Source organism: Myotis yumanensis, unplaced genomic scaffold (assembly GCF_028538775.1).
Source record: "Myotis yumanensis isolate MYYU_CA2020_CCGP unplaced genomic scaffold, mMyoYum1.0.hap1 SCAF_13, whole genome shotgun sequence".
NCBI lineage: Eukaryota > Metazoa > Chordata > Mammalia > Chiroptera > Vespertilionidae > Myotis > Myotis yumanensis.
In genome coordinates, this window is record NW_027223764.1 from 4,133,281 (window position 1) to 4,154,393 (window position 21,113).

General features: G+C 56.2%; 1 protein-coding gene and 1 long non-coding RNA gene across 12 annotated transcripts in view; one reads left to right on the plus strand and one right to left on the minus strand.

Moving 5' to 3' along the window:
• The window catches only part of LOC139021662 (uncharacterized), a 28,651-nt gene extending 11,738 nt beyond the window's left edge, over positions 1-16,913 (plus strand). Inside the window, exons 4-7 of one of the 2 annotated variants that reach the window (XR_011473528.1) lie at positions 13,446-13,561; positions 14,115-14,400; positions 16,125-16,232; positions 16,619-16,913. This is a non-coding gene — a long non-coding RNA (uncharacterized lncRNA). The remainder of the gene's footprint in view (positions 1-13,445; positions 13,562-14,114; positions 14,401-16,124; positions 16,233-16,618) is intronic. The other variant, XR_011473529.1, reaches the window with a different exon arrangement.
• The window catches only part of EBF3 (EBF transcription factor 3), a 115,443-nt gene continuing 107,928 nt past the window's right edge, over positions 13,599-21,113 (minus strand). For 2 of the 10 annotated variants that reach the window (XM_070432104.1, XM_070432101.1), the window contains exons 12-17: positions 20,808-20,873; positions 20,071-20,248; positions 18,883-19,071; positions 18,300-18,389; positions 17,191-17,303; positions 13,599-16,279 (exon numbers count right to left, since the gene is read on the minus strand). In XM_070432104.1, the coding sequence (XP_070288205.1) occupies positions 16,262-16,279; positions 17,191-17,303; positions 18,300-18,389; positions 18,883-19,071; positions 20,071-20,248; positions 20,808-20,873 (654 nt within the window). In that variant the 3' untranslated portion in view covers positions 13,599-16,261. Of the gene's footprint in view, positions 16,280-17,190; positions 17,304-17,346; positions 17,407-18,299; positions 18,498-18,882; positions 19,072-20,070; positions 20,249-20,807; positions 20,874-21,113 lie in introns of those variants that run through there. The other 8 variants (XM_070432098.1, XM_070432097.1, XM_070432106.1 and 5 more) reach the window with 5 other exon arrangements.

Here is a 21,113-nt window from a genome sequence, read left to right on the forward strand (position 1 = left end):
AACCTCATCAGCAATTATCACTAGATGAAGGGATCGTACCTTGGAGGGGAAGATTATTCTTTAGGGTATATAATGCTGGCAAGATCGTTAAATATGGAATATTGGTTCGTTTGTTGTGCGAAAGTGATACAGGACATATCTGTAACATGGAAATTTATTGCGGCGAAGGAAAGCGATTATTGGAAACGATACAAACAGTAGTGTCTCCATACACTGATTCGTGGTACCATATATATATGGACAATTATTATAATAGCGTCGCAAATTGTGAAGCACTTATGAAAAACAAATTCAGAATATGTGGAACAATCCGGAAAAATCGAGGTATACCTAAAGATTTTCAAACAATTTCTTTGAAAAAAGGTGAAACAAAATTTATAAGGAAAAATGATATATTGTTACAAGTGTGGCAATCAAAAAAGCCTGTATACCTGATTTCTTCGATTCATTCTGCGGAGATGGAAGAAAGTCAGAATATTGACAGAACATCAAAAAAGAAAATTGTCAAACCGAATGCACTCATTGACTACAATAAACATATGAAAGGTGTTGACCGGGCCGACCAATACCTTTCATATTATTCGATATTGCGGAGGACGGTCAAATGGACAAAAAGGTTGGCAATGTATATGATAAATTGCGCATTATTTAATTCTTATGCAGTTTACAAATCAGTGAGGCAAAGAAAAATGGGTTTTAAAATGTTTTTGAAACAAACAGCTATCCACTGGTTGACGGATGATATTCCAGAGGACATGGACATTGTTCCAGACCTTCAACCAGTACCGTCTACTTCTGGAATGCGGGCTAAACCACCTACATCTGATCCACCATGCAGGCTATCGATGGACATGAGAAAGCATACGTTACAGGCAATTGTCGGAAGTGGAAAAAAGAAAAACATTTTGAGAAGGTGTCGCGTATGTTCCGTTCATAAATTGCGCAGTGAGACACGCTACATGTGCAAATTTTGCAATATACCTCTACATAAAGGGGCGTGTTTTGAAAAATATCATACGCTAAAAAACTATTAATTTCTATTTGTTTTGATTTATTATGAAAATTTTATTTTAAACTTTAAAAATATGTGTATATTTTTAGGTAATAAGTATTTTTTGGGTTTTTCGTATTTAGTTTATATATATCGAATTATTTATGTACTGAATAGATAAAAAAATGTCTGTGATTGAATAAATTTTCATTTTTTACATAAGAAACCGAAAATTTCATTTCAATCGAACCCATACTTCAAAAGATATAGGCATTTTAAACTAACTCTGATTTTGCGCGGGAAACCTAAATAATTGCCCGCGCCATCTTATATTTTGGCGGGAAATTCACCCGACACCGTAGTGTTAAGATTGGTGTGTTTTAAAGGATGTAAATTTTACCTGGAAAAAGGAGGTAGTTGGGGAGGAGCATAACGAAGCCAGGATGGCAGGATTTGATGGGTATGGAAGCTGGGTCATAGGTGCACAGGGCTCATGATGCTATTCTGTTGGCTTGGTCTATGTTTTAAATTCTTTGTAATAAAACGTGAGGTTTTAATTTAGCCTACAAAAGGAAACAATGTAAGATAACACATTTTAATAAGGTCCCACTTTAAGTACAAAACTTAAAATGACGTGTTTCCTGAAAATACTTGTATTTCATGTTTAGAGTCACTGCTTTGATCTGGTGAGCTGAGGGCCACTATCTTTGGGCTTTTGTCCCTTAGGGTGTCACTTTGTCGGTGAATGGCCACACGGCACCCTCTCCTTTGCCAGGAATCTCTGAACCTAGATGGTGTCTGGAAAAGATTTGGGAGATAATTGTGCTGTTTTCTGAACATGCATCGCTTCCTGACGTCTCGCTCAGGGGGGAGAGGCTGTCTTCTCTGGTTTGTTGAATGACGTGGCAAATGCAGGTGCTCCGGGCGTGACCCGCGGTCCACGCCCTGGAAGGGAAGCCAAGTGTGGGCCAACTGTGTGAGAGCCGGATAGCGTCGAAGGTGATGCTGGAAAAGTGGACCCACTTAAACACCAGCACATTTTCCAGGGCCCCCCTCCCCAGAATAAGCCGTTAGGCCAAGGAATGTTGGGGAACACAGGCTGCGCCCGTCGCTCGCAGGGTGGAAATTCTGGAGACTCCCGTCCACTCACTGCCCGGCCATGCATTTCCCTTGGGTGGCGTCTGCCCTCCGCATTGAGTGGTGAGAGCGTGGCCGTGGTGTCCAGCGTCCCCGGGTGGAGGCGCCTCCCCCGCCCGGACTCTGGCTTCAGCCAGTGGCTCCTCCGGCTCTTCTTGTGTAATTGGTGAATTTTAAACAGGCACCATATGTTCCTCTTTGCAGCCTCAGGAAAGGGCTTACAGTAGTAACTTGCCCCGCCATGATACTGAATCATTTCCTTTTATTTTAACTGAGACGGCCTTCTTTGGGTTTTACGCAGACCCTGCTATTTCCAGCCTGCACCCCCGGATTGCTACGGTTCCACAAGGCCGGGGGCCCTGACAGGGCCAGCATGACCAATAACGTTCTGATGGTGTGGACAGTAACATTTCGTGTATACGTTGTAACGTTTACAAAACGCTAACGTATCCATATCCACATGCGGGCATGTCCTTTAAGGAAGGACATGTGTGCTTTGTGTATCAAATGACACTCCTTAAAGTTCAGTGTACGGAGGAGGAGAAAAGGAGCTTTGAAAGCCAACCCTGAGAATTCAACGTGCTTGCAAGACGCGAGGACAGCCAGGGCCACCTCTGCCCCTAGCAGCCTGTTTAGGTGGGTGTGTGAGGGCCCCTCCCAGTTGGTCCTGGGGTGGAAAGAGGCTTTGACCCTTGACCCCAGGCAGAGAGCCCCAGAGCCTCAGGGTGAGTGGGAGGCAGCCGTGGGCTGTGCCATGGACCAGCCTTTCACGGCTCCCGTGCGCCTCGGGGGGGCCCGCCAGCTCTGGAGCCCACCATTGTCTGTGACCTGCCTGGCTGTGGACTTCACTGGGGACAGGTTCCCCAGGACGCCTTCCGGTGGCTGCAGGCTGGGCAGCTGCTCTTACGTAGGTCCGAGTTCCTCTCCACCTGCCTCGGGGAGCCAGGCCAGCGGGGAGCACGGGGCTGGGGGGCGGGGGGGGGGCGGGTGCGGTTAGGGGTCCTGCTGCCCTTCCTGACGTCACCCCGCAGCTCAGCAGCTCAGTTGGAAAGGACGCTGGGACTTGCCCACGCGAGGGCTTGCACGGCTGATGCCCACACACTGGCTCCCACCCCAGCCTGTGGGAGGCAGAGGCGGAGAGAGCGCGGTCCGATCCTGAGACGAGGCCGCAGACAGGCGCCCAGGCTGGGAGTCGGCTCACCTTCAGGCCTCCTGTTCCAGTTGTCTTCACGGAATGTACGCGGCTTTAATTATTTTTGAGGACAGATCAAACTTATTTCAGAAGAGAATTAGCTCAGGAGTAGGCACGGGTCCCCCAGAGAGAGCTTTCGGCTCCTCCTCTCCAACGAGCGCTGCTTTATTATTTTTGCCACGAGTCCTACTGTTTCTCTTTATTAATGCGATTCAGGACTGTGTTCCAGGGAAGCCCAGGGCCGCCAGCCCTTCGCAGCTCTGCTGCTGATGTGCCCAAGAATATATGTGTGCAGGCTCGGCCCCCAGCGCTGGGAGCGTCTGTGCTGTCCGCGTGGGGAACCGTGGGGACGGCTCCACACTGGCCCCATGCCCATCGCTCATGGGTACAGCCACTCCAGGGGGAGCAGGCTGCCTCCGGGGTCAGCAAAGACTGAGGACCTGGGGGAGACCAGACAAAGGCCTGAGGTCTGAGAGGCTTGGGCCCAGACACCAGATCTCCCGGAAATCCTGGCGTTCCCTGGACGACCTGGTGGGAAGGTGGGAGGGGTGTCCCTCCACACCCCCAGCTGGGGCCCGCAGATGGGGTGGGGCACAGGCTGGGGACTGTGGCTCGGGCCTGTCGTGTAGAGCAGGTGGTGCTCAGATTTTAAGGGTACCGCCTAATGGGTTTGAGATGTGTTCCCAACTCCCCGGTCAGGATACAGAACTTACCCTGATGCCGGCACACTGTTCCGGCCACAGCACTCCCAGTAGCCGGAAGATGGGAACAGCCCCCCCTGTCCACGCACGGTGAGTGTAAACAGGACGTAAAGGCATCCACAGGAGGGGTGAGGGATGTACAGCAGCAAAGGTCCTCAGTGCCACTGAACGAGGCAGCGAACGTGGCAACTTTTATGCATATTTTACCACAGTTTAAAAATGTTTAAATACTGAAAACATTTCCATCCCTGCACCCCGGGAGGCCCGGCTGTGCCTCCGTGGCCGTGGCTTGGTTCTGGGTGAGCTTCCTGTAAGTGGACTCACGCCGGACACTCGGTTGGCTTCTCACACTCAGCAGGTTCTGAGTGTTGTGTTGTTGCCTGCTTTCAAGTTCGTTTTTCGTGGCTGCTTAATACTCCCTCGTAGGAATACGCCACGGCTGGTGTATTGTGTGTTGGTGGGCACAGCTGTGTCCAGCGTTGAGCTGCTGCTGTCGCACGCTTGTTCTAGTCTTTCGTGGGCCGGTGTTGGCGTTTCTCCAGGTGTGTGCAGAACGGAGGTCCCCGTATCTTCATGGAACCTTCATGTTTCCGAAGAAGTGGTTGTGCCGTGGTGCACACCCGCCAGCAATAGACACAGGGTTTCGGGTTGCCATCCTCTTTCGTTTCGCCCCCGTGGGTGTGGGGTGAAGTCGGGTGGTTTTATTTTGCGTTTCCTGGGTGACTCGTGGGATTGCACACTGCTCTGGGGGGTCCTGGCGGGTTTTCTGTCTTCTCGGGGACGGGGCTGTCTGCTCCTTGCGCACGTGTAAGTTTGTCATTTCGATAGTGAGCTGTAGGAGTTCTTATACATCCCAGCAGCCGTTTCTCCGTCAGGCACCCGGGCTCGGAACATGTGGCTCCGGTTCATTTCTTAGCACCGAGTGTTTTCCTAAGCGGCAGGAGATTTATGGTGGGGTGTTAAGCAGCTTCAGCATCTTTGGAAAGAGGTTTAAGAGCTGAGCTCCTAGAATAACTTCTAGAAGCAGAAGGAACAAGGGCCTGTATGAGCTGCTGGTGCTGCCGCCGGAGTCGCATGGCTCCGGCGTGCCCGGGGGCCTCCACTGCTGTCTTCTGTGTGTGGCAGCTTTTTGATTTGATACCATTTTAGACCTAAGAGAGCTACTAGGATAATACAAAGTGTTCCCCTGTGCCCTTGCCCCAGCTCCCTGTCACGTGAACATCTTAGGTAATGGCGGTCCACGTACTAAAACTAAGACGGCGACCGTGGTGAACACCACTAACTAAACCACAGACTTCATTCGGGTTTCAACAGCGTTTCCACGAAGGTCCTTGTTCTGTTCTGCAATCCAATCCAAGTCGTCACCCCGACCTGTGGCCCTTTCTCACGCCGGGAGAGCTCTGGGCCCCTTGTCAGCGCAGGCCCCGGGGCTGAGCGTCCAGAGTGCCGGCCCTGGCCCTCATGAACCTGCCCCTCGTTGTCCAGTGGCCTCTCCTCTTGCTCCTCTTCCCAGCACCCCACGCCCTCTTTTCTACGTGTTACCAGAGCCAGGAGGCGATGAGAAGACGGCTGTTTCCGGAGGCTGCTCTGCTCCCCTGGGCTTCCCGGGGCCCCACCCAGCTCCGCAGAGGTGTCAAGGCTCCGTGGGAACAGTCCCAGGGTCAGAGCCATGGCCTTGGAGCATCAGTCTTGGGTCAAGGTCGCTCTTAGTTGAATGTGAAACGGGCTCCTCAGCTTTCTTGCTCATCAGTGATTCTGGGGTGCAGCCCAGCCACGAGTTTGTCCTCCGAGCACCCGGGCTTCCGTGGGCCTCGCAGACACTTGCACGCCCCCAGGGAGTGCTGCCTGCATCATGACTCTGTGAGCCAAGCAGCGGGTGGCTGAAAGGGGCCCCTCCAGAGGGCACCTCTGCCCTCCCCACACCCACACTGGGCAGCCAGGGCTGAACCCCTTCGGCTCTGGGGGACACCGTCGTGGTGATGCACACGCCGGAGGGTGAGGCCGGGTCTCCCTGTGTCTGCAGGCCCTTCTAGTCCAGCAGGCCAGGGCGAACACTGCTGTGAAACCCTGGCACTTCCTTCTGAAATGTCAGCGTCAGAAAAGACAAAGGCGGAGAGAATGTTCCAGGTGAAAAGAGACTAAGGAGACCTGGCAGCGAGCGGGCTCTCTGCTCGGCTGGGCCCTGGGGCGCGGGGGAGAGGTTGGGAAGGACATTACTGGGTCAGTGGACACGGCAGGAGCCCGGGTGACGACTGCCCAGGTCGCTTGGGGAGCTCACACCGAGCAACGGGATGGGAAGCGGGCTGCATTCTGTTCCCCCCCCCCCACCCCCCCCCCCCCCGAGCGGGTCAGGGACACGCACACAGGCCCAGGGGCCCGGGAGGGTGCTGGGTGCTGGGTGCTGGCCGCCGTCCGCGAGGCTAGGCAGAGTGATCGGAGTTCTTGTGCTGTTTCTATTCTGCCGACTTCCCTGCAAACTTGAAATTTTCCAGGTAGAACGTTTTTCGGAAACAGTTTTGTGTTCTGGTGGCCGGGCCTGGGGGCATCACAGCTGTGCCTGCAGGGCTGGGCGGGCGCCCGCTGCGGGGAGGGAAGCAGGTCCCAGGAGGCCGATGGGCCTCACTGGCCAGCGGTGCGGGCTACTGAGCGGAGAGGGGCAAAGTGTCTTCCTTTGGTGTCTGGGGCGGTGGGGGTGGCGGGGGATGTACCTGTTGTCTCTCCCCATTTGCTCGAAGCCCTGGATGCCGTGACGCAGGATTCATTCTCCTCATTGGGCCGCTTCAATCTGGTTTCAGGCACTTTCCAACGAGTGCGCGAGTGCTCGGGGCTCGGAGGGCACTAAAGGAATCAATGCGTGTTCATCACCATCGCGCAGGCAGGATCGGCCGCAGGTCCCGGGGGCGCAGGTCCTCCCGGGCGGCTCGGCTCTGTCTCCCTGCGGAGGCCCCGCCAGGCCTGCCCGGCGGTGATCAGTGTCCCCTCATCGATGTACCCCATTAGGAGCAGGGTTGCAGGCGCCTCGCATCCTGTCTCGGAGATCCATGTCCTTCCCTGGCTGACAGGTGTCCCGACCAGAGGGCCCTGCAGTCTGGGGGGGCAGGGCCGCATCATGAGGACGCCAGCCCATCCGCCTCAAGCCCTCGATGCCCCTCTTCTCTCTGGGGACACCGCAGCTGGCTGTGAGGGAGGACAGTGGTCACCTGACCTCGCTGGCTGTGAGGGAGGACAGTGGTCACCTGACCCCGGCTGGTTCTGAGCAAGGACAGTGGTCACCTGACCCCGGCTGGTTCTGAGCAAGGACAGTGGTCACCTGACCCCGGAGCTCAAACAGGCATCCGTCCGTGCCCCACTGAGGTGTGGAAACAGGAACAGCCTTCGCACGTAGGCAGCACTTCACAGTTCACAGAGACCCCGGGTTCATCTCAGAAACTCAGTGGCCCCAGGGCGGGCGGATGGGGCATCTCTTCCAGGGGCCCTCTGCCCCGGGGAGGTGTGGAGCGTGTCCTGCCCCTGGCTGCTCTCTGTCCAGGTGGCGGGAACGGGTGGTGCCCCTGCTTCCTCCAGAGACCCCTGAGCTGGACAGTGTCCAGGCAGGTCCCTGGCGGGTCCCCTGGCGCATCACGTCTAAGGCCACAGAGGCCAGTGGTTCCAGTAACTGGAGACAAAGGAGCCAGCCCTGCCCCCTAACGAAAGGCCCGGCCCTGGGACAGCAGATGCTGCTGCCTCCTCGCCTGACCTTCAACCTCTGACTTCGTGCGAGCGAGCAGGGCCCCGGCTGCGGCTTCGGAGGACCCACAGTGGGATGCTATTGACGAGCCTTTATAAATATTTAATCTTCACATTAAAATCATGGGGCACGAGAGCCATTAGTAGCTGACAATAAAAAGGCTTTCTCTGCTGGTCGTGGGGGCAGAAGACTCCGAGGGCAGGTTCTGAGGGCTCGGGCTGCGCAGCCAACATACCAGTGGGCAGTGCTGACGGGCAGAGGCACCCAGCCCCGCGGCCGGGAGCTCACGCGGCCCGTCAGTTTTTTTCAGTCTCTGCCAAGTACAGGCGGTTCACACAAAACAAAATGGATGGTTTATTTACGTCTGGTGCCATTAAGAATGGAGGAGAAAGTTCAGCCCAGGATGAAGAGCTTAAATCTTGATTTTCCCTTCCCCCTCTCAAAAAGAATGGATTCCTTGCATTGTAAATTATCCAGCCTTGTCCTCGGGCTGGCATGGACATTGCATAATCTTAAATATTGATTCTTGTTAGACAAAAAAAAAAAAAGGCCCAGCACCGGGCTCCGCAGGTCTGCGCGTCCAGGAAACCGCCTTGGCCATAGCTCACGCCGAGGCTTCCTGACAGCAGATCCATTCTGATTAGAGAAGTTCTGGGAGAAGCAGCCACGGTCAGGATCACCTGCTCCATCACCGCCAACACGGGGCCCTCCCGCCCCGGAGCTGCCGGTCAGAGCAAGCACAGGCGACCCAGGGCCTGCCGCCCTCACCACCTCCTCCGCCCTCAGCCCCCACTGTGGACCCGGAGCGGGCCCTCCCACCCTGGGCGGTGACGGCCCCCCACAAGGGCTCGTCCCCCACAGGCACTTAGTGTGGCGCAGGGTCTGTCCCCCATGCCAGGAAGCGATGCCTGCGGACAGAAAAGAATTGCAGGGCGCGGAGCCCCGAGGTGTGGCATTCGCAGCTGCATCCCCCCAGCCCTGCCTACAGGGTCTGATCTCCCCACAGCCTCGCCCACACGTGGTATCCTCTGGCGTTTTCATCCCAGCCACGCTGGTGGGTGTGACGCGCTAGCTCACGGTGGCTTTGACTGCCTTTCCCCGATGACCAATGGTGTGGGGCATCTTTTCATGTGCTTGTGGGCCATCGATATGTCTTCTTTGAAGAACTGTCTATTCCGATCGTTTTCCCGTTTTTAGGTTGAGTCATTTGTCTTTTCATTAGCCATACGTGTTCTCTGTGTGGTCCAGACACAGATCTGTATCCGATCGATAGATGCTTTTCCGGAGGTGTCTCCCGTCCTGCGAGTTGTCTGTCACTTCCTGGGTGTCTGTGGGAGCAGAGATGTCTGTGATTCCCATGACGTCCAGCTCCTTTTCCCTTTGTGGCCCCTGCTTTCGGTGTCACATGTAAGGCGTGTGGTGCGTCCATCATTTCACACCCAGTTGCCAGTATGCGTCACAGCGAGAAGTCATAAAGACGGGTGAAGAGTTTTGTAGTCATAACTCGGTAACATTTAGGTCTCAATGGAACAGGTCGTGCTCCATTGTAGTTGTTCGATTAGTTATTCCTGGTTTTGGACATTCGGGTTCTTTTCCGTGTTTCGGGTAAATGCACAGCAGCGACAATCTTGCTCTCAGTCTTGTCCAGGCTCCGATCATTTCCTTGGGACCGATTCCCGACGTGGACGTGGCGGGTGGGTACGGACACGGGTAAGTCTCTGGATATAACCACGCCAAACCGGCTCCTGGAAGGGCTGTGCCACTTACAACTTCTGTGGACAACTGGGAGAAGGCCCTTTTCTCCACCGGCAGGACTGATGCGAGCTTTTAAGGAAAGTCTTTTCTAATTAAATAAGGGGAATAAACTCCAGCTCATTGTTTTCATCTGAGGGCATGTCAAGTGAGCTCCCGTGTAGTCTCCTGAGCTTCTGGGTCGCTTGTCCCTGCACGTTGACTGTGAGTTTGCCCCTTTTCCTTCAGGATGCCTGTCCTGCCTTATTGATTTGCAAAAGCTCATTGTATATTGGGAGTGTGGACCCTTTGTTGTCATTGTTGCAGATTCTCTTTCTCGGGGCGCCAGCCTGGCTTTGGCCCCCAGCAGTGGCACGGGGAGGCGGCGAAGAGCTTGGTGTCTCGTAGGCAGAAACACCAGGTCTGGTCTTGGCTAACGACCACACCGCCGTCAGGGGAGTGAGCTGTGCACGGCCATCAGCGCAGTGGCGGGAGTGGTCTGACCGGGCAGCAGGTGGGACCCCCACGCCCCCTCCTGACCCTTGGTCTCTCTGACTTCCTTGTGGCCTCTTCTGACTCAGTCCTCATGGCTCTTTCCTCTGTCCGCACCCTGTCCCCACGGTCAGGCGGTAGCAGATGCTTTCCTGAGCCCTGGCCGGCTCAGCCCTAGCCCCGCCCTGTGTGCTGCCTCAGTCCTGGCCTGCACGCTTGCTGTCCCTACCCCATGCGCACAGCTCCTCCCCTCAGCCTGTTGCCCCTGCCTGCGCCCCACACGCTGCTAGACTCGAGGGGCACCTAGTGTCCATGGGCTCTCGGTGCTGACCACGTGTGACCCCAGGACGCTGATGGGAAAGTGGGGGGCGGCTCCTTGGCGGTCCCGTGGTGTGGTGGGGAGGCCCTGGGGCAGTGAGCCTGTGGCCTTGGCCCTGTCCTGAAAAGAGGCCCCTGGGCCGCAGCTAGCATTGCTGGACAAGCCAGTTTCCATCACAACCTGTCCAGGTGGCCGGGCCCCCTGAGCCGGGGGCGGCGTGTGTCCTCCTGAGCTTGGCTGGGAGCCCAGGGAGCGTGGTTCTGGCTCCATCCCAATGGTCTGTCTCTTGAATTCCCGAAGGTCTCTGAGACCTGCATCAGCGCACGGGCCCGGGGGGTGCGGACTGGACACTTCACTTGGCACCGGCCTGGTCCTTCCAGCCCTCTGACCTTGGCTGGTCATCCCCCTCTCTGAGCTGCAGTTTTGTCACCTGAGAGAGGGGGACCCAGCTCAGCTCTGTGTGGCACTCCTCCGGGGAGGACAGATGGGAGGACAGGACTGATGTCCTGCTCGCCACCGGCCAGGACTGCGGGCGGGCGAGGACGGTGCTTATTGGCTGCACATAAACGTGGGAGACTGGCCTCACTTAGAGATGGTTTCATACAAGGTGGGCTCGGCAACCCGGAGTCAGAAATGATGTTCGCTTCCGTCCCCAGCCCCGTCTTCCCAGGAGGAACAGAGCGCCCCTCCACGCCAGCCAGGTGCTCCGCGGGACCTTCAGCTGGGCCAGTGCCTCCGATGTAGGGGCGGATGGGGAGGAAGCCCCGGCCCGTCAGGTGCGTGGGCAGGACCCTGGGAGGCTGGTGGCCTTAGATGCTCCCTGGGTTTGGGGGGCGCACGCGGCAGGTCCCGGGACCTCCCCGCAGGCAGGGCAGGCTTTGCGAAGGGACGAGCACCTGGGCTGAGACTGAATGGCTGAGTAGGAATTGGCCCTGCTTCCTCGCTGCCCCCGACCATGAGCGCCCAGTGTGTGGCTGCATGGCTGTGTGGCTCCGTGGCACCCCTTGGCGCTCCATCTGGCTCTGCGTGGCTCCGGTGGCTCTGTGGGTGTGGCACAGAGCAGACTCAGGGCGTGGGCACAAACCCCGACTTACTACAGCCCCGGGACTGAGCGCCCGCCGGCTGTCAGTGGGCCTGGCTGCGCCTGGACGTCAGCCAGTTCCGCCAAGGACGGCGGTGTCCCCAGGGGGGGCCTCGGCCGGACTCGGAGCCGAATGGCACCCACTCCGGGCGTGGGTTCACTTTTACAGAACCACCCGGGAGGGGGGCAGAGTCAGAGCCGGTCTGAGTGTGCAGGGTCAGGAGCGGCCCCGTCTGTCCCCGGCCCGGCTGGGGCTGCGCGCACGCCACTCCCTGGGAAACCTGCGGCCCCACACTGGGAAATGACAAACGACCAGAAAATCAATTTGTAATCTGATTGGAGGTTTTTGATTTCCTCTGATGAGTTTAAATTTCATTAAAAGCAACCTTATTCCCACATAAAAGGAGCCCTTGAAGGGTAAAGCGGGGGATTGTCTCACGGCGTCTAGAGCAGCGGGCCCTTTGTGTGATTTATTCACGGCGTTAATTGTGAGGGCCAGCCCCGTGTCCGCCCGCAGCTGCGCCCTTATCGGCCGGCATCGGCGGGAGCGCCCAGCACAAGGACGCGCATTCAGAAGCCGCTCTTGGGCGTATTGACACTTCAGTTATCAACAACTCTTGTTATCATCTGTGGGGAGGGGGCTCTCGGTGGGGGGAGGAGGGTGCTCCAAACGGCTGCCCCGCCGCCCGGCTGCCTTCTCCTAATTGTGTGTATTCTCTGCAAAGGCCGATCAGCGCAGCCTCTTGTCTTGATGAGAAATTGACATTTTCCGCGGCCTCGTTGGCGCGCAGGGCACGGCGATAAGGCTGGAGTGGTTTCCGGGGGGCGCCTCTCCCCGCAGCTGCCCCGCTGCTCCCGGTGACCTGCCTGATGGGTATGGATTTCATGAGGTCTTTTTCAGCATTTGAACTATAAAAGGTGCAGAATGACACCACCCCTTATAGACAAAAGATAACCTTGCCCTTTGAATATATCGATTCTTTATTAACTGGGCTGTTTAATGCAATGAAATGAGGCATTAGATTGAAGCCCATTTCGAGTGCTTTGAATAATCTTTAAGAGCTTGAAAGACCTTAAAAGGCGGCCTGACAATAATTGGCACCCGCTCTGAGCGAGGGCACTTCTCGCTTCTGATTCGAAACACAAACATACAGTTGCTTCTATCTCCCCAGGAAGGACGCCGGGCCCTGGCCCCCATCCCAGGGTGGGCTCCTGCCCGAGAGCAGGGAGGCAGGTGAACTGCGTCCCCAGCCCCCCCTCCTCGCATCTTGGGACGGAGCCTGGGGGAGGGGAGTGGGCAGGCAGCAGCTTTGTACCCGGAGCCCCTTTCCTTGCTGCCTCTTTAAGGCTGAAACAAATGCCGTCAAAGGAACCAACTGGCACCGGCTGGAGGAGGAGGGAGGCACAAGTTTCTTTATGTTTTGAGTAATTGTTTCCTGTTTTGCTCAGCAGAACAAGTAATTAAGGGGACATTTGTGAGCACTAATTTGGATCACACGTATGTGTATGTGTGAGAGCTGTGAGCCAAAACATGCAAAACCGCCTCTCATTGAGGAGGAGATGACAAACGCAGAATAAAATGGAACGGGGTGGGGAGAACTCGCTGGAGCTGAAATCGGCGCGTCAATTAGGACCTCGGCAGCTCTGGTTACCATCAGCACCTTTGGCTACACCCACGTGCAGCCCACAGCGGCCGGGGCAGTGGCCGGGGCCTGTCATGGCCTGGAGTCGGCAGGGGCACCGTACCCTCACGTCAGACCTCAGGTCAGACCTCGGCTGGCGGCTGTATCTGGCGCCCTGCTGTCCGCCCGCCCTGCGCCCCACCCCCACCCTAAAGCTGATCCTTGCCCAGCGGAGCACGTGATGGGGACGCAAGGAGCATTTGCTCTGCCGGCCAAACCCTGCGGTTCAGAAGCAGCAGGGCTGGTGAGCGGTGACCACGCCCCCGTGAGCCTGGTGACGGTGCGTGTCCCTCAGTGCCCCTGGCCCGAGTCTGACCGTCACCCGCAGACGTCTGCGTGAAACACACAGGTGGGACCAGACCATCTAAGTAACTCACAATCTCTCTCCGCAGGCGGGATCACTTTGTAGAAGGTTCTCCCACGAACCCTCCGTGTCGGCCGAGACAATGCTCTGGAACCCCAGGAACACAAACGACACCCCCAGGGTCCCTCGTGCGTGTGCATCCAGGTGGGCGTCTCAATAACCAAAACAAAATTACCCAAAGTGAAATTCACAGACAAGAAATACTTTAATTAAATATTGTGTAAAATGAACATTTTTATACAGTTAAATATCTGAAAAAATGTACAGATAAAACAATCTCATTGTAGGGTCTCTAACAGTAACATCTACCATCGGTGAAGCGCTCAGATTTGAGACAGTAAAGTGATGAGGGCATTGTAGGCTAATGAACCTAAAACACACACCGAGCGCGGGGGTGAGGGCCCTGGCAGACGCCCTGGCGGGGCGTGCGGGAGCTCGCGTTTAGATCAAACCCTGACCGAAACCAAAGAAAACGGAGGCGATTTATTTCCAGAGTCACTTCTTGGGCTTCTCCGAGTAGCTAAGCCTTGTCAGCCGTCAGGGGGCCCACGTGGGACCCGCCGACGGCTGGGGACTTTCTGTCTGTTTACTTAGTCCCTTGAACGAACACTTTTCTAAGCTGTGCATTGTTTTTCTTTTTGTCATAAAGTTTTTTAAAAGCCCCTCCTTTCTGTTTTAAATTTGATTCCTGCTGCAGTTGGCAAAACGGCTGCTGTTCCGCCTGCAGGTGCTGAACGCAAAGGGGAGAAAGCGCGGACCCTGGGGGTCTCGCCACAGGTTTGGCACGCACAGGCGCGGGATGGGAAGGTCATTCCAGTTTAAAAAGTACAGACAGTGCTGCAGGGCCTGACCACACCGGGAATATCGTTCCCCAAGAACACGGGGCGCCATGCCTCCCCCCGAAACCTCCGGACCCGAGGTGAGCGTGGGAGGCGGCCGGAGGCGGCAGGATCGGATGCAGCGAGGGACCCGGCAGGCCCCAGGTTTGTGCTTGAGTGTGTGTGTGTGTGTGTTAACACCGTACGTTTCCAAATGAGATCGGATTAACAGTTGTGGTGTACGCCTGCGATGAAATCGCACAAAGGATCTTTAAAGAAGTCCACTTTTAAGGCATCAGAGAAGTTCATGTGGCAGACATTTTTAATTAAAACATCAGAAGTAAATTTTATTTTAAACTTTAGGCCTCTGAATTTTTCCAGTAAACACAGTTCAGCTATGTGGCAAAAGTCATGGGTGGCAGCTAAAATGACTTTTTACATTCTACCAAAAAAAAAATAATAATAATAAAATAAGGACACAGCCCCAAACGGTGTCCCCTCTGCACGGCCGTTCCACATGCACAGACTCTACTAGGACTTGTCACAGCCGGTGGCACCGTTTTGTTTTGACTATACAACAAACTTTTTTTTGTTTTCAAAAGTATTTGTTCAGATAACTTAAAAATAATATAAAAATAAACAATGAATTTGACTTTTCCTCAAAATAAAAAAAAAGGATGGAAAGTCTAAATAATAGCAAATTATTTTTTAAGTACAAATGAAACGCAAGGACACGGGTGCACTTTCACGAAACAGACGCGAGAGACAGTCTTGGCTTAATGCTCTCCCCGGCGTCGCAAACGCTGGGCCGTGACCCAGAACCAACGCGGACGAGAAAAAGGAAAAACGATGGCGGGGAAAGCAATGTACAAAATTTCAACGATAAATACAATATTTATAATTGATATGTTACAAAAGAAAGTCCCTTAGCAACTGTAAGTGTTCATGGAAAAGTGTTGAATGAGACCATTTTATTCCTTATAGGACACATAAGGAATAAAACTTGGTGGGTTTTGTGGTGGTTGTTTTTTTTCTCTCTAAATAGTTAAGTGGATCTGAAAAAAATTCAAGACAAGTGTATAAATATTTAGCTACAACTTTGGCAAAATCACAAAAGTCTACAATTTTATAACCACATACAAAACACATCAGGGGAGAAGGATCTAGAAGTCAAAAGGACAATTTCTGGTACAAGAAACATGGACCTCACAGTAGCCTAAGAATGCAATCGTATACAGTACTAGCAAAAGTGGAAAAATGTCGCAGATCACGCTTGCTTAACAGGAAGCTCTAGCAGTGGGAGAATAGTTTAACCAACAGACAGTAGCATTTTTTTTTCTCTGTCAGTGTGCTTGTTGAAGGCAAGAGAATTCAATATCAAAGTTACAATTTCTAACTACAATAAGTTACAAAGTTTCATTTCATTAAGATGAAGGTAAGCAATGGTAAGCCCTCCCTCCCTCCCTGCCACCCCCAATTCGAATCATATAGTCATCCTCTCTTCCAGGTCGATGGCTCACACCTCCTTGGCCCCCTTGGTTCACCACAAAAAAATATTTCACATTATAGAGATACACAACCATTGTGACTCTAAGGATGAGGACAGAAAAATGTCCGCAGGCATTTTTCCTCAGTGTTTCATGAGCATCAAAATGGTGCATTCACAAAGTTTCTCCCAACACATAGCAAGTACTAGACACAGCCAAGACGGAGTCGGAAACTCTATACAAAATAGGTGTCGCTTTGTTCTCCTCGTTCTTCGGGACCGAGACATGTGAAAATGCGAGAAAAGTTCAGTCAGTAAAATGGAATCGTTCATGAAGAAGTAGGCTGTTTGCATGTCGGCTCTTAATAGTTTAAATAAAATCTTTAAACAACGTCTTTCGTAGCATTTCGACTGCTGCTGACGTATTTGAAGATACGGTCTCCACCAGCATGTCTCAATACACTCAACGTGTCCCCTGAAGTCCGTCCCGGGATGCTGGGTGCTGCGGAAGGTAAACAGAGGTCCCTCACATCGGCGGGACTACCAGCCCAGACATAGCTGCAAGAGAGGGAGGAGAGGGTTACGGGGGGGCGGGGCGGGCGGGCGGGGCCGGCCTCCTCTCTGCTTTATTCCTCCGTGTCCTCGGGTCTGCATAACTCTCCATTAACCAGCCTTGGGCTCGGTTAAGGCCTGGGGGGACCTACTTCAGGGGATGGGGTGCACATGGGGACAGACCCTGCTCAAGCGTTCCTGTGGAAGGTGGGGGTCTCCGGCCTTTCCGGGGGGGGAAGGCTGTGCTAGACACACCGCAGTGGCTTGTGTGTAGCGGACGGAGGCCCGGAATCCCCAGAGGCCACCTCTGCAGACAGAATGGACCAACCTGCTCTCTCTCCCTAGGTGAAGCCGGGACACGCCTCAGGCTCCCCTCTGCTGATTGCTGGGTATCGTAATGGTGAGTCGTGGGCCCCCAACATCAAAGCCACGGCATGGCCCAGGGCCCCGGAGAGACGCAAGTCCCAGCTCGGCCTCGGGGAGTCCTCCTGTCTCCTCTCGGAAGGAGAGAGGAAACGGCGCCAAAAGGCCCAGGGCAGCGGGCGCCTTCCGGTGGACTCCTGGCACGAATGTCATTTGAAATCTTTTAACTTTCGTGTTGTTTAATTTTTGTCGGAACGATGGTTCTCATTAATTTATGTTTCGCACATTAATACATTTGTTCATGTAGTGATGCGAGCTTCAATTTCCCAGCTCATTAATTCCAACAATATTAATTTATCTCCGACTCACCGTTACAACTTTCTGGAAGCCCCGAGTGTGTACACAGGGCTCACGTGACACCACCTCGCAAGGGGCCCAGCCCCGGGGGCGGCGGGCAGGCCAAGGCCCCGGCCTTGCGGGCAGCGCTGGGGCCTGGGCGTCCCTCTCACACACTGACAGGTGTTGTGAAGACAATTATTTCAAATCACTGATACCTTTCCAGGTCCTTTTTTGAGCATTAGTTCATCAAAGTGAAATATGCCACCGACTTCACAAAAGGGCCAGTTAGTCTTCTCCACGGGGACGTCCTCAGCACCCAGCAGAGAGCCTGGCACATAGTAGGCGCTCAGTAAATACTGGTGGAAGGGGTTCGTGTGTTTAAAGGAGTTACTGGATTGGATTTCACCGGGAGGAGCAGAGACCAAAGGTGTCTGAAAGAGGCCAGAGGGTGGCCCTGAATCTCAGCGCCTGGGGCCTCAGGGCACCCCCGAGCCACGGGCAAGTGGGCGCCCACATGGCCGCGCCTGCCACACGCAGCACAGGCCACTGCCCGGGGGACCCAGCCCTAGGCGGCGCTGGGGGCCTGCTTAGCGTGTCCCAGCTGTGAGCAGCTGTGTCTGGGCGGCGCCTCCCTCTGCCCTCGGGGCCAGCCCTTCTCCTTGAGTTTTTGGAGGAGACACTTAGAAACCAGCTCTGCCTGGCACGGCCCAGGCCCACTGCCCTCTGCAAGGACGGCCCGGCCGGGAGGGGCTCCGGCCTGTTGGTCCAGGCCCCGGAGGGCAGGCTGCTCTGAGATGGGCCCTGCAGGGGGCACGCTGACCCTCCACCGGGCCCTGGGGTACTCCGCTGCCTCTGAATAAAGAGGCTGTGGCCGTGGGAGCTCCCGGCGGGGCCTGTGCCTGGCGGAGCCTGTGCCCAGCGGGGCCTGCGCTGGCTCTGGCAGCCATGGCCCTGAAGGCCTGTGCACAGAAAGGGCCTGAACGCAGACCTGCTCCTGCCTCCCCAGGGGGCTCCCTTCCCTGAGCTGCACCAGGAGGACACAGGCTGTGTTGGGAGCTAAGGAATCTGGGTGTCATTTCTGAGGACCGGGCTGGGGTAGGGGCGCCTCGAGGGGGACCGTAGGGAGCATGCAATGGTGGGGGCGCTACAAGGACTCCAAGAATGTGCAGAAGGAAGGGTGGGAGCTCCTGCCGCCCAGGGACACACCCAGCATGGTCTCCACCCTGGCCTCGCGGCCCAGCCTGCCCTCGGGAGGCCCTGGGGACAGTCCCACCAGGGCTCCCGGAGCCCGCCCCGCCCGGCTCCAGGCGCGCACCGCCCTCACCTTGGAGTCCGTTCCCGTTGGCGCTGGTGCAGGAGGGAGGAGGAGAGGCTTGGGGCCGGACCACGGGCGCAAAGGCGCTCTTTTGTTTCACTGCAGAGATGACATTGGCAGGTGAGAATGAGAAAATGCCGTGGGCACTGCTACAGTTTGAAGGGAGGGTGACCGAAGAGGCTGCCATGGTGGGGCTGGACGGCACTACTGCAACAAAGCAAACACGGTCAGGACGCGCGGCGCCGTGCGGCACACGACACAGAGACTCGCGGGCCGCCGGGGACAGCGGGGCCAGGCACGCGTGCCAGTCTCCGCGTGGCCCCTCTCTGGACAACAGGCAAACGCTGTGTCGGACTCGATTCCAATTGGGCGGCCCCGTGTCATTCCGATTGGGTTTGGGTTTGGGTTTCCAATGCGATCGCATGGGGCCCGATTGAGGTCAATTTCCTGTCGCCAGGTGGGCGCCCAGCCTCCACAGCCACCCTTCCTCGTGTCCAGTAGCTCACATCACAGAACATCCAAGCAATGCACACATTTGACTTTGAGTGAAAATGAATCTGTGCGATGACGTGTGACAAAAACAGACACTTACTGCCGTAGGGAGAGTTAGCGGAGGAGCCATTAAGAAATCCAGGCGAGCCAGGGACCCCTAGATTGGCCATGGCGCCACTTCCATATCCATTCATGCTAGTGCTCACTGTGTTGTAATTGGACTGCTGGGGAGTACTGCTGGGGACGTAGCCTCGCGGGGACACGCTGCTTGTATTGCGACTGTAGCCGACTGTTAAAATCCCCCCCGCCCCCCCGGCCAAAAATAACATTATTATCAGGGAGAGACACTGGGGGGGGTTTCCCCTCAAATCTGTATCATATAGTAAACATTTCTCATCGACCTCCTCCGGTGCTTGTGCCCCCGCGCCCCTAGCAGCTCCGACAGCCTCGTCACGCCGACCCCTGGCTGCGCGTGTGGCCGCCAGGCCCGGCCTGTCCCTGCTGGCCTGGACGGCCAGAAGCGCGCTTCGATCTACCCGTCAGCTGCTTTCGGGTCTCGCTAGAAGCAATTACCAACAGCTCAGACTCCTGGTCGGGCCCCACTAGGTGAACCCGCGCCTCCGCAGACCCTCAAATGCCATGGCTGACGAGGAGCGCTTGTCTGTGGCCAGACGCCCCATAAAAGGCTGCGTGTGGAGGGTCACTTTTCCAGCTGCGGTTTCTGTGAGTGTGGGGAGGGGCCGGGAAAGGGCTCCCTCCCGCCACGGGGTGCGCAGAAGCCCCGCAGCACAGCTGAGCTGCCTCTGGGGCGACTGCCTGCAGGATGTGTAAGAGGGGGCTGACGTGGGCCTGAAGAGCCGGCTCAGACAGCAGGGGCTGCACCCCACTGCCCCGGCCTGGGATGGGGGCGTGGTGGGGAACAGGCACTTCTTTACACTTGATCATGACAGACTGAGAAACCAAATCCCACCCACGCAGCATATCTGAGGAGAGCCCCGCCGACTGACCCATCCCAGCTACCCTGTGGCTCACCCTAGACTCAGGGAAGCCAAGTGGCTTCCAGAGAAATTCAAGGAAACGTCTAGCAAATAGCATACCCTGAGTGCAGGCTGACACAGCTGCTACAGGGGCCGTAGGGCCTCTGTTCTCCGCACGGCGCTTGTGGGCAGAGCCGCAGAGGACCGGGCACTGCCCACGCCCCGCGGGACTGGGGACAAGCCAGCTGTGACCAACTCTCAACCGCCCCCAGCAGGGCCCGGGAAGGGGTCCGCCCTGCGCGGCCACCTACCTTGGTCGTTGGCCTGCGATGTCTCGGACACGTTCACGGCCAGCTGGCTGCTGAAGGAGTTCACGCCCATCATGCCCGTGTGCGCGGGGGTGTTGCCCAGCGTGGGGATCTGATTGTGGTTGCGAGGGACGCTGTACAGCGCCTCCGCGATGTCAGCCGCCCGCTTCAGGATGATCTCCTGGCCAGGAGGGGAGCCCGTCACCGGAGGCCAGGCTCGGGGGGGCCGCCCCCCAGCGCCCGGTCTGCGTGAAGCCGGCAGGCCCCTGGGAGCGCAGCCCCAGCCCCCGCCCCGCCCACCGCACCTCCCTGGGGGAAAGGATGGCGGTGGGCACCGTCCCTGGGGCAGACTGACAACTGCCTTTTCACTGGGGCAAGGAATTCCCTTAGGAGGGTCGTTTAGGGCGCTTCTGGGACGGCACGTCTACATTCCACACCTGCAGCTCAGAGCAGGGGCACATCCCCAGAGCCCCTGTGCTACGAGTCCCGGCAGCACCCACAGTCCACCAGCCCGAGCCCCCTGGGTGGATGCCAAGGAGCTTCTGTTCCTGTGGCAAGTCCTGCTCTGGTCCCTGGCCCTGACCTGCCATCTCCTGCTTGAACAGTTAGCATGAGGGCACAGATACGCCGGGAAAGCTGCCCCATTCCAGCCTTGTGGTCAGTGGCTGTGCCCAGGCCCGCTGGCTGTTCACGGGGCCCGGTCACCCTGGGAAGGAGGTGTGTCCTCCGCCACCGCCTACCTGGTTGTTGTGGGGCATCCCGTATAAGGCTTCCACCAGGTCGGCCGCCCTCTTGAGCAAAACTTCCTGAAAAAAGAGAAACGCGGTGATCACTGGAGGAACGGAGTGCGCCCCCCGAGAAAGCGGTAAATTCAGTTACGCTGCGGGCGGGAGACCCCGATAACCCCCAGGCAACCCCGTCCTGCCTGCCCTGCCACGGAGGAAGGCAGAGAGGGCCATGGGGGTTTTCAAAGTTTGCCCGGAGCCCCAGCCGAAGTCACCGGCCTCACCATGGGCGCCTGTGGCAGGGGCTGCAGGCGGCCAGGG